At 37.0% G+C, this 12,198-nt stretch overlaps 1 protein-coding gene across 2 annotated transcripts in view; it reads left to right on the top strand.

Annotated features, from left to right (window-relative positions):
• arhgef25b (Rho guanine nucleotide exchange factor (GEF) 25b) overlaps nt 1-11,701 on the top strand; it is a 28,994-nt gene extending 17,293 nt beyond the window's left edge. The window contains exons 3-16 of one of the 2 annotated variants that reach the window (XM_055160396.1): nt 3,475-3,599; nt 3,674-3,740; nt 3,922-4,025; nt 4,142-4,211; nt 6,207-6,296; nt 6,422-6,514; nt 6,614-6,664; nt 7,090-7,167; nt 8,071-8,265; nt 8,989-9,169; nt 9,522-9,721; nt 10,700-10,789; nt 11,230-11,279; nt 11,492-11,620. In XM_055160396.1, coding sequence (XP_055016371.1) covers nt 3,475-3,599; nt 3,674-3,740; nt 3,922-4,025; nt 4,142-4,211; nt 6,207-6,296; nt 6,422-6,514; nt 6,614-6,664; nt 7,090-7,167; nt 8,071-8,265; nt 8,989-9,169; nt 9,522-9,721; nt 10,700-10,789; nt 11,230-11,235 — 1,350 coding nt within the window. In that variant the 3' untranslated portion in view covers nt 11,236-11,279; nt 11,492-11,620. Of the gene's footprint in view, nt 1-3,474; nt 3,600-3,673; nt 3,741-3,921; nt 4,026-4,141; nt 4,212-6,206; nt 6,297-6,421; nt 6,515-6,613; nt 6,665-7,089; nt 7,168-8,070; nt 8,266-8,988; nt 9,170-9,521; nt 9,722-10,699; nt 10,790-11,229; nt 11,280-11,491 lie in introns of both variants that reach the window. The other variant, XM_055160397.1, reaches the window with a different exon arrangement.
• The last annotated feature ends 497 nt before the right edge of the window (nt 11,702-12,198 follow it).

Below are 12,198 nucleotides of genomic sequence, written 5' to 3'. Positions count from 1 at the left end.
TATATATATATATATATATATATATACACACATATATCAAGTAAAATTATTAAAATGAGAAATGGTTGTGCCACTATAAAAATCTGTATGGGACATACATGTTCATGTTTAAAAATGAGGCCAATGTGGAAGACATGCATAAACATCATCATACCAGAATGACTAGACAAGACCCCACTTTTTACCTGCTAACCTACTTTTATGACATGAAAGTTATTATTATTCCTGCATAGTTTCCACTGTCGGGGAGTAGAGCAGCGAAGAAATGTCATTAAAAAATCTGACCTGGAGAGAAAGCAGTAAAATAATAAACACTTGGTTCGTTTTTGACCCAGAAAGCGTTTGGGATTACAGAGCAGAGGGAACATGATGTGGCCAGATGAAGCTAAATCCAAAGGATTATAGGCAAATTCACATTAGACCTGATCTTTAGGTGATAGTTATATAAGCAGAGAGGAAGAGGGTTGGTCTTATGTTGGTGAGGCAAAATGTGGCAAAGATAGGCTTTTAAAGTGACTTGTTTTCATGTTTTTCTACTTATTACTTGGTTTAGTGGGATTGTTCCGGTGGTCAATATTTATAGTTTTACATCAGTTGAGTGGCAGTTTGTGGAAAAAAGTGGAGGATAAAAGAACAGAATACAGGAAGGAGTGATGAGGGACAATGCAGGGACAAGTTAGATGAGGAATAACATGTTTTAGCATTAGTGTAACAAAATAAAGGTGTTATCTTTTATTTTTACTCATATACTCAAATTTATCTATCATTGATCCAAAGCTACTGAAAGGCCTGTACCTCATTTTTTATTTCTTCTAATATATGAGACCGTTAATACTGCCTAATATGCATTGTAATTGAGATTTTATTGGATGGGAACAATGAAGTAGCAACAGTGTGGTACTTCATTTTATCAAATTAGATACCTTGTTGAATGAGAACTATGTGGAAACATCTGCCTGAGCTTATTCAAGATACTTGTTTCTTTGGTTCAGCATCAGAATGAGAGAAGCAACTGTTAACTAAATTGGGTATATGACCTTTAATACTATGATTATACAACATATTTCCAACTTTCCCCCCAAAAAGTGCTTATTAATGTAATTTTACTTGGTGGATTTAATGTAACATTATGTTCTTCGGCATCAGCAATATTTTAAACTAATGACTTTTTCCTGTCTTTCTATACCGCCTACTTTTTCTTACAAACCCACAATTACCAACCTAAACATTAAAATGATAGATGCAATGTCAACAGTTATTACATCTTGTTGAGCAAAATTACTATGTCAAATAAAATTGTAAAGTTCATTTTAATGTTATTTCCATTTGGTTAATCCAAGGTTTGTATTGATTTAGCCCTGGTTTGGCCCTGTTTGGCCCTGGCTTAATTTGTATTTTAAGGTTTAGAGTTTGGTCCCTGGTTTAGTGATTCAGATAATAGATTTTTAATTATTCTGGACTTTGAAAAACAAATCTCAAAGTGCTACAGTTGGTTAAGACCACACACAGTACAGTTTTAAATATTGTTTAAGTTTATTGCAATTAAAAGTATAGAGCAGTTGCTGTAGATTTAGTGTAATTGTCAACAAAGACCATCACAATTATACCACCAGAGTGAGTAGAAAGAGGAACTTATGCATACATATAGTTGTGTTTTGTTTCATTCACATGTTTCACGTGCAAATCCTGCATATTTAGGGTGAGTTCTTCTCTCATATGGAAAACACTTCACCTTCCACCTTGCAATGTCATGTGGTAATACAGGATGTGCTCCACTGTGTTTTTAAACTTCATACACTGTTACTAGAGTCATTTGGATGATCTCAGCCCTGGAATTGCCAATCTCTCCTGAATAAAATGTAAAAGGTAGCTTTTAACTTGAAAACTACTGCTTCATGACATCACAAGGTGGAACAGAGCATTTTATCTTTGAAGATGTAGATAGGCATAAAGCTCACAAAAGTTAATTTTGCACAATATAAGAACTTTAAATGATGTGTAAACTGCGAACCAGAAAGAAAATTAGGTCATTTGTTTTTTTTACATTCCATTTAAATAATCTTATAAGAGAGGGAGAGATACTTTATTGATCCCAAGGGAAATTCAAGTTTTGTTGCAGTTTTACACCAACATTTACACTATACTTCTCAGTTACTCACCTTTGTGTCTCAGTCAAAGGTCACAATGCAGTTTAAGTAAGTAAGTAAGTAAGTAAGTCTTTATTTATATAGCACTTTTCACAGACATTTTTGTCACAGAGACGCTTTTACAGAGCATTACATTCAGCATATTATTCATTCACTCTATACCTGGTGATGGTAAACTACTGTTGTAGCCACAGCGGCCCTGGGGCGACTGGCATAGGAGTGGCTGCCATGGCAATCGACACCAACAGTCCCTCCGACCACCACCATCACTCACGCATGCACCACTTTCATACTAAGCAATGAGGATGAAGTGTCAGCCACTAGCACCAGTGCTAATTTCCACCTGTAGTCCCTGGGCAGGTTCATTGGCTGATTGTATTTAACTGACCTTGACTATCCACTGAACAGAAGAACTGGTCAGGTAGGGTCAGCAGATCTGTGTCAGGGCAGTTTGAGGAGAATCAGGTGAACACAACAGGAAAGGCCTTGTTCTTACTCTTACTTTTTCTAGTTTCGGTTGGTGATGACATGGTTCATTCTCTCTGGAAAGTCTTGGAGGATTTCCTCTGAAGGTCTTCTGCCCCATTTGCTGTCACATTTGGTGTAAAAGGCATATAGAATTTCAAAAGTCCATAGCTAGCTCCTTATCTCCATGGATCAAGCAAAAACAAATGTTTCATTTCACACAGTCCCTTTAAATTGCACATGATGCACTTCTTGATATTAAAAACTGAGCTCAAAAAACAAGGTTACAAAAACTGCTCAGTGTGTAAGCCAGATAGCCAAACTTGAATTTCCCACAGGATCAATAATGTATCTCTCTCTCTCTCTCTCTCTCTCTCTCTCTCTCTCTCTCTCTCTCTCTCTCTCTCTCTCTCTCTCTCTCTCTCTCTCTCTCTCTCTCTCTCTCTCTCTCTCTCTCTCTCTCTCTCTCTCTCTCTCTCTCTCTCTCTCTCTCTCTCTCTCTCTCTCTCTCTCTCTCTCTCTCTCTCTCTCTCTCTCTCTCTCTGTCTCTCTTGCTCTCTGTCTCTCTTGCTCTCTGTCTCTCTCTCAAAAACGGCCATATACCATGCTATAACTCTAAAAAAAAATTTATTAATCAGATTTTGAGTGCACATGTGACCACTGCCACTTATTAAGTAGTGTTAAGTGACTATTCTTATTTTTAATCCATTTTACATTACTGACAGAAGTTTAAATACTTATCCTTAATCATTATAATTGTGACGCAAACGTTCTATATCAACCCATGCATAGTCCCAGCAATGTCATGAATACTCGCACGCATACTCTTGTGTAATCATGTAATCACTGTTCTGTGTTTTAGGGCCACACCAGCCTCTCCGCGTTGCCAGGTGAAAACAACAGCTCGGAGAATGACGATATTTCAAACCAGTGTTCCTCTCCGGCAGATACAGAGGAGGCCCGAGCAGCAGCGTATGAGAAAAGCCTGTGAGTGACTAAGAGGAAGGAAACCACTTCAGAATCTGCACACATAAATTTCTATGACACTTTTATCGTTGCAGATATGTGCTGACGGAACTGATTGAGACCGAAAGATTATATGTGGAAGATTTGGGACTCATTGTCGAGGTTAGATTTTAAAGTTGAAAGCAAGATTTTAACATTTTTCATATTCATTGTTGTTAACATTTTATAATAACTACACCATAAAGAACTTGTACCTGATTTCAAACCATGAGTCAGGAACATGTTTAGTCTAAGCTTTTAGTCCCAGCTATTTTAACGTTCTTTTTTTTTTTTTTTTTTGCAGGGCTACATGACAGCTATGACAAACCAGGGCATTCCTGAAGAAATGAAGGGAAAAGACAGAATCATCTTTGGAAACATCCACCAGATTTACGATTGGCACAAAGAGTGAGTTTGTTTCATAATTCCCACTTCCACATATTCCAACACTTCCGCTCTCACCATTGTTTGTTTTCCTGAGCTTCCTGACACTCTGCCCCCGGTGGCGGTGTTGTGTGTTGCAGTTACTTCCTGGGAGAGTTGGAGAAGTGTGTGTCTGAACCCGATTCTTTGGCGCAGCTCTTCATTAAACATGTAAGTGTCAATGAGAAGATACTGTTTAGATTTGGAGTTTGGACAAAAGGTCTGAGTCTATAAACACACTGCTGTTTGTGACGTTATATCCTGCCACTTGTATATACTCGCTCACGGGAAAATTATTGTGGATTTATTTGTGTTTTATAGAGATGTAAGATTAAAGGTCCTATCTTTCACAAAATTGACTCTTGTGATTTTATAGCTATACTATAATCACATAATGTCATCAGAAACAGAGTTGTGTTTTGTTTGATTCATACATATAGACAGACTAATAATAATAAAACATTATTTTTAATCTGTCTGCATTTCCAAAGCTCAAAATACTCTGTTCCACCTAGTGATGTTCATGTTAATAGCTACCTCCAGGTCTGTTTTTGATGAGGAAACAACATTATAACATAGAAAATAACATAATATCAAAATTAAAATTGTAATCCCAATGCAATTAGCAAATCAACAAAATATCCTGTCTTATTCTGCATAAACATGAGTGACAGGTAGGATTAACAAAACTCACTTTTTTGGCAGACAACCCACCCCTGCTCACACTACCAGACTCAGATTGGCCTTATCTATCATACATAAATTATTAGTTTATATTTTGTTCATTGTAAACTGCAATATTCTGATCTGAAATGGCTTAATGTTAGAAACAGGTCCATTGACTATCTGTTCAAAATTCTGAGAGGCCCTTCCCCTCATAGTATGTAGTAGCATTATAAAATATATTTCAACATGTCCTTAAACATATTTACTGTTATTATCTGGCCCATTTCAGTCAGTACGTTTCCACTGAAACTGGCATTCCTCTCTTAGGTGCACCCCCTCACTGTCCAGTCCTCCCCTCATTATTTATGTCATGATGACCTGTGTACATACCTTTGTACCACCTGTATAAAACCAAGTGTGGGACTACCCCGTGTTCTCTTTCTCGCTCTCTCTCCCTCTTCTACCTGATCTACTGTCTTCTCTAAATTTAATTTAACACACAGCAAATTTAATTTACTTGTCTGAGTCTGAATTTCTTGACTAATCACAAGTAAATACAGAGCACGGGGCGGGGATAGGGGGTAGGTAAAAACTGTCATATTCTCAGTGCAAGCCTTAAATGCTTGCCTGAATCAATTGTAATACAACTTTAAGTAAGCTAATGATGAAGGAACATTTTTATAACACAATTAAAAGCTCATAAAATGTGATGTCCATTTTAAAACATGGTCAGACTCATTGTAGGAGTAAAATGTTTTTGCACGAGCAGAGATCATAATTGAGGACTTTTCTGAAGGTCAAATATTCTGCTTGGAAACAGATTTATATATGTTTTCCATATTTGGCAGCTAAAGTCATTCGTTCTTCATTCAGAGCCCCCAAAGTTCAGTCAAAGGCCAAACACAAAAATAACCCATGATGAGAAACACTGAGTTAAGATGTAGTGCAAAAAGACAAACTGCTCTTCCCCCACTGCAGAGACAAGCACTTAATTAAAACATGGAAAACAACAGAAGACTGTCAGTGAGGCACCAAAGCTAAAATTGTGACTCTAATATTTAGTTTTGTCTATCTATAACAATGTTTTATATGAAATGTTTTGTCTATGGATTGTAGTGTTGATGCCTCTTGGACAGGACTCCATTGAAAAGAAATCTTTGAAACGCAATAGGATTTTTCTGGTTAAATAAAAGTCCAATTACAAAAAAATACTTTCGTAATGCAATCTGAACTTCTATTTATCTTACAGTAAATTGATATTTTCTGCTATATTTGAACTCAACTATTTTACTGGAGGCTACAATATCATCTTGAATGCACAGGGCTAAAATCCACCAAAAAAAAGAAAAAAAAGAACTGCATAATTAACCATATAACCATTTCTCCAACTTGTCCAATTGACACATTAGGATTAGATCAAATTTTTATTCAGTTTCCCACAATCTGAATTGCCACAACATACATTTGTGTATATATTAAATAATCTCAATCATTTTGCAGGAGAGACGTCTCCACATGTACGTTGTCTACTGTCAAAACAAACCCAAGTCTGAATACATTGTCTCAGAGTTTATCGAGACCTTCTTTGAGGTGAGGGATTTGTCAAATGTGTTAAGTTTTTACATTTATGGATTTTTTATACATTATTTATTTACGTCTCATTGTGTTTTCAATGCTGATGTATTACTTGATTTTTTTTTTGATTTTTTCATCAGGATTTAAGGCAGCAGCTTGGTCACAGGCTGCAGTTGAACGACCTCCTCATCAAACCTGTTCAGAGGATTATGAAATATCAACTATTGCTCAAGGTAAACTTCACAACACCTGTAGTGACTATAACTATGTACTATAACCATAAAGGACATTTCACTTGAACTAACTCTTACTATTACTTTTTTCTTTTTTAGGATTTTCTGAAATACTACAGCAAAGCAGGAAGAAATGTTGAGCAGCTACAGGTCTGTTTAAGAACTGATTTAATGCCAAAAAACAGAATTTACTGTAATTCTGAATGCAATTGGAAGCACAGTCAAAAAATTGTTCCACAATATGTCCTTTAAAGCTACTCTATTTACCATTTTTGGTAGAGGGTCTGCCACGTGCTTGTCTTCATGAAGATGTTACTGTGTTATTGCTTTGCCTTGAATGTTCCACTATATGGCATTAGACTTGATTTATCTCCATGGACACAATAACCAGATCATGTTACTGGTCAGATCTATTGAGTCGCTAATAATAAGACATTTTTCAGCATACAATAAACAATATAAATAAACAAAATAAAGGAGAAAAGACTTGTTATTGACTAAATGTAAGATTGCTGAGTTACATGAAAGTAGTGTTCTGTATCTGTATGTGTCTATTACCACCTGTTGTCTTGAAGAGAGCTGTGGAGGTGACGTGTTTCGTCCCCAAACGCTGTAATGACATGATGAACGTGGGTCGGCTGCAGGGGTTTGAGGTGAGGAGGAAATGATTTCACCAGAAGAACAATGAACAAGAGCAGTGTCCAGGAATAAATGTGCGGTTTCACTAGTATGGATGATGTCCCTGAGTCTGTGGGGCAGGATCGTATTTATAAGCTTTTAATCATGCATTTGTCATCACTCATCATTAGTTTTCTCATTTGTATTTCAGTTGAATCATGCATGTTTGGGTAACCTTGTATTGTCCTGCATTGAACAATTTTCTCCTACCCCATATCTCCACCCAGACCACATTATATACATTCTTGTAATTATTATTTAAAAAATCTAATTCTGGACAATGCCCAATTGTTCCAAAATGTCGCATAGACATTTTTCAAAAATACAAATCTGCTATTTGTTAAAATGAAATACAATCCAGACTTTAAAGGAGCTGATTTTTATTATCTTAAAAATGTAAAAAACAGATTGAGTTCATTTTAAATAGTTTGTAATGGTCCAAAGTTATTCCTTACTTATCTTATGCATTCCAAGCATCCTAATTTTTGACTGTGATGAAATTATAAGCACTTTTCCCAACAACTTTCAGTGACTAGAGTGGAGTTTTGCCATCACGGTAATGCTAACAACAACTAACATGCCAACAGTGCACTTCCTGATACCTGATCCTGATAAGACGATAAAACACTTTATAATTAGATGCAGGCAGTTAACAAAATTCCTCCAAAGTCTGAACCACATGCTTTAACCAACAAAGGATTGGCTGTAGATTAAAAAGACCCAAGATGATCATTGACGATAAGAAATGACTGAACCCTTATCTTTATTAAAATCAAATTACTTGCACACCCCAACACAACAATATATTTTTTGTGTGCTTTATTGTTTTGTCCAAGAAATTTCATAAGCTTCAGCCCTGTGTTTGTATCTCTTTTCAGGGTAAGATCACAGCTCAGGGTAAACTCCTCCAGCAGGACACGTTCTCAGTGACGGAGGAACTGGAGGGGGCTGTCCTGAACCGGAGCAGAGAGAGGAGGGTGTTTCTGTTTGAGCAACTTGTCATCTTCAGCGAACCCATCGACAAGAAAAAGGGTCTGTCTCTGACCGGGTACACATTCAAGAACAGTATCAAGGTATAAACTAGCGTGCTTACTTCAGATTATAAGAATATTTGAATATAGGAAAAGTCACATGGGGACAGGAGTCAGTCAGTGGTTAGAATTTTCACCCATCAGTCCCAAAGTTAGTGGTTTGATCCTAGCGCCAGTCTGTGCATACTGTCATTGTGTCCTTGGGTAAGACACTTCACCTACCTTCTCTATGTGTGAATATGGTCTGTAGGTGGTTATTTATCACTTTGTGGGAACCAAAATCTGTGTAGGCAAGGCAAGTTTATTTGTATTGCACAATTAGTTCACAAAGTCATTCAAAGTGCTTTACAGAATAAGAAAGATATTATTAAAATCATAATATAAACAAATCAAAACACAAACAATCATCCTAAAACTAACACTAAAGAGATTTTCATGGTGACAAAATCAGGTCCCCATGAACTGAGAGTATGTAAATATATTATTATTAGATCGATGACAGAATTTCAAGTTAAGATATGGGTTAAGTAGGTTAAAGGTTTTGTTTTGGTCTAACCATTAACTGTCTTATTGGGTCCCTGTCCAAGTTCACTTACGCAGTGCTTTAAACATTAGTATTCACAGTTTATTTAAAAAAATAATTTAAAAAAATAAATAAATTAGAGATGCCGTTATGTATTTTTTCAGTTTCAATATCAATAGCAGTATTTAGGTTTGAGTATGAGACATCTAACACTAGGCCTATGCATACTGTTTCTGTTTCAGGTGAGCTGTTTGGGTGTGGAGCATCTGTCAGACGAGGACCCCTGCTGTTTGGTGCTGACATCGCGCGGCACAAATGGCTCAGTGACGCGGTTCATCATGGCTGCTCCGTCCGCAGAGGTGCAGAGGGCCTGGAGAAATGACGTTGTGCAGATATTGGAAACACAGAGGAACTTTCTCAATGGTAGAAGATTCATGCAGATTTCAACCACAGAATCTGTTTATTTATTTATCTAAAAAAATATGGAACCCATCAAGAGTGTTAAAAAATAAAACATACGAAAAATTTGTAAGAAGAGCAATCTTATGCCACCTGCCCTCTTTTCTTGATACTTGCTATCTTTAAACCTTAAACTAAATTAAACAGTTCACAAAACATTTCAGTTTAAATTACATACATTCCTTATATATGAAAAAGTTATGATGTGATTAACTGCAATTAATTTGCTAATTGATTAATTAATATTTTATTGATTCTCACCTCTAATCTACACTTGTTACATTGGATATATTTTTATCTCCCTCTCTTTATCCAGCACTGCAGTCCCCGATAGAGTACCAGCGTCGTGAGGGGAAGTCATGCAGTTTGGGGCGGAGTTCGAAGCCTCAGACGGCCTCAGCCTCAGAGCTCAGACCTCACTCTTCCGGCTCTATGGAGCGCCACCAGAGCCTCCTGTTCTACAACACCTCTCTTCCCACTCTGCATCCACAACAGCACTGCCCTGCCAATAAAACAGTGAGTGCAGTACGTTTACTGTCCTGCTGTAAGGACTTACGAGCATTCAAAATGTTAAAGAGTATCCTGTTCAAAGTAGTGATGTGACATTCCGTATCGAGGCTTCGAAGCGTGTGCCGAGTAGGGAGGGGGCGTTTCCGCGATGCGCGTATCAAGGCTTGCTCCATTTAGGGGAGGAGCTGAAAATGATGACGTCCAAAGCCTCGCTGCCCGGCTGTACCACGTGACTGATTCAGGAAGTGGTTCGGATTTTGCTGCGATTTCCATTTTCATCATTTCCAAATAATCATTTTCCATACTGCCAGTATATAGATACACAGGACACTGCCATCACTACAATATACATGTTTTGCATACTTCTTTATTTTGCTGACAGTTTTATTCACAGGCTTTCTGCAAAATGTCACACACTTCAAATTCATGGCAACTGATATTTTTGTGTCCAGTAGATGTCCTGCTAGAGCAAATGAAGCTTCAAGAAGCTTTGCGCTAGAGTGAACCAATTGGATGAAAGGCTTCAATGCTTCATGAAGCTTCATTTTCCGATCACTAGTTCAAAGGGTTCCACGTATGTTTGGTACTCTCCTTAGTTAAAAAAGGTTCAGGACCTGACTGTTCTGTTTAACGAACTTAGTTAGTTGATGAGTTAAGGAGGATCATAAAAACCTTCTTGTATAAGCCTGATTTCTCAGGTAACAAAAGCAAAGCCCAGTTAGAATTCGGATGGAAGAGTGTTGAAGATATTTGTGCAGATTGGCAGCCTCGATTCTGTCAGTGTGCTCCAGGGGACCTGTGGCTTTTATAGGAGCTCAACACCACGGAGTGTGGAGTGAATGAATAATGCTCAGACTTAAAGAAACTTTGAGTGTCTGGAACAGCTCTATATAAAATGAATGCATCCTCAGCATAATAAATATAAAATACAAAAAACATTTATAATAAATTGTTTTCATTGTTGCCTTTTATTTTATTTTTTAGATTTCGACCCCCTGTGAAGCCCATCGGTCGCTCTCTGCTTCAGATAAAATGTTTCCAGCAGCTTTCAGTGGACTCCCACCTTCAGGACAGGTGTGTAAGTTAATATGAGGTTATTATCATAGACTCTATAGAGAAGAAGACTAAGTGAGTTTGATGTTACCATAGCATTTGGCTCCAGCCAAATGAAGTTCACAGAGGTTAGCAGTTATGGGCTGAAATTGGAGCCAGTTCCATATTAGGAAAAGGAATTAATTTACAGACAAAATAGCAAAATAAAAACACCAGGATCAAGTAGAGCTGGTTAATGCAAACATTTTAAGAACAAAATGAGGAGTCTGTCAGCAGCAGTTACAGAGAGAGGGGCGACAGAGTCAATACAAAGTGAATTGGAGACGGAATTGATGTTTACTTCATTTGGAACGCTCTGGCTAGCAAGCTAGCTATATCCATTTATACAAGTATATACATGCTTCTTAACCTCCAATAGATCCAAACTAGCAGAGTGGTTCTGTTTTTCTGATGTGTTATAGTATTGAGAATTTCAACAGCAAATAAATATTCAGACAGCCCTCCTGTACCTGTAAGTACACTGATTTATACACAGAAATAACAAAGTTATTAATAAATATGAAAATATATACATTGTCAAAGTGTATATATTTATTACTTTTTTTTAATCTCTATATAAAAAGATCAAACCGTTTTTACAAAGTATGACTTTGTATAACTTTTTAATGAGCCATTGTTTTCAATATAGAGTAACAGTTATTCATTCTTTATTTGTTTTGGCAGGATACAACCACTAGTTTCCAGGAAGACACTTTTCAAAGCGGGACAATGCACCGGCAGCAATCTGTGGACACAAACTGAGTGGTTTCATCTCCGGATTCTCCCGTGCCCCAAGTCACGTTCAGATTCCTCACTTTTATTTTCACTATTTGTCCTTGTTTTGAATTCAGTGGATATTCTTTTGTCATGTGTGGGTTTGGTAAAGTGGTAATATTAAAGGTCTATAAAAGCAGTACATTGATTGAGTTTCTTAATATGTGACTAAATGCATTACATGTTTAAGTGCAAAGTAAGACAATGTAAATACAAAAATGTCTGTATATGAATCATTTGAGCGCAATTTAGAGTTTTTGAATTTAAATTGATCTCTTTCCATACTTTATTTAGTCCCACTTTAAATGTTTTCTTATGGGACCTCCCAGCATCTTCTCTTCAGAAAATCCAACTACCTCTCTTTTTACCTCTCTCTATTTTTCCTAAGTCCTTAAATGACTGTATCCTTGCATTATGTTTGAACTGTAGATCACGTTTGCAGACAGGTTAAAGTGAGAGCCCCACTGAGTTACAGTTAGTCAAGTTTTCCCTTTTGGTTTCCCGTTTTAGCTCCGCCATTGTTTCTGTGTTATCGAGGTAAAACACATTCACAAGGACAGTGACGCAATGCTCTAGACTTACACAGGGGTGTGCATCTGACAACAGGACTATAAATA

This window comes from Boleophthalmus pectinirostris, unplaced genomic scaffold (assembly GCF_026225935.1).
Source record: "Boleophthalmus pectinirostris isolate CB_2022bp ecotype Guang Dong unplaced genomic scaffold, ASM2622593v1 HiC_scaffold_3, whole genome shotgun sequence".
Taxonomy (NCBI): domain Eukaryota; kingdom Metazoa; phylum Chordata; class Actinopteri; order Gobiiformes; family Gobiidae; genus Boleophthalmus; species Boleophthalmus pectinirostris.
Note: the sequence above shows the minus strand (reverse complement) of the source record. Positions and strands in the feature narration are given on the sequence as shown.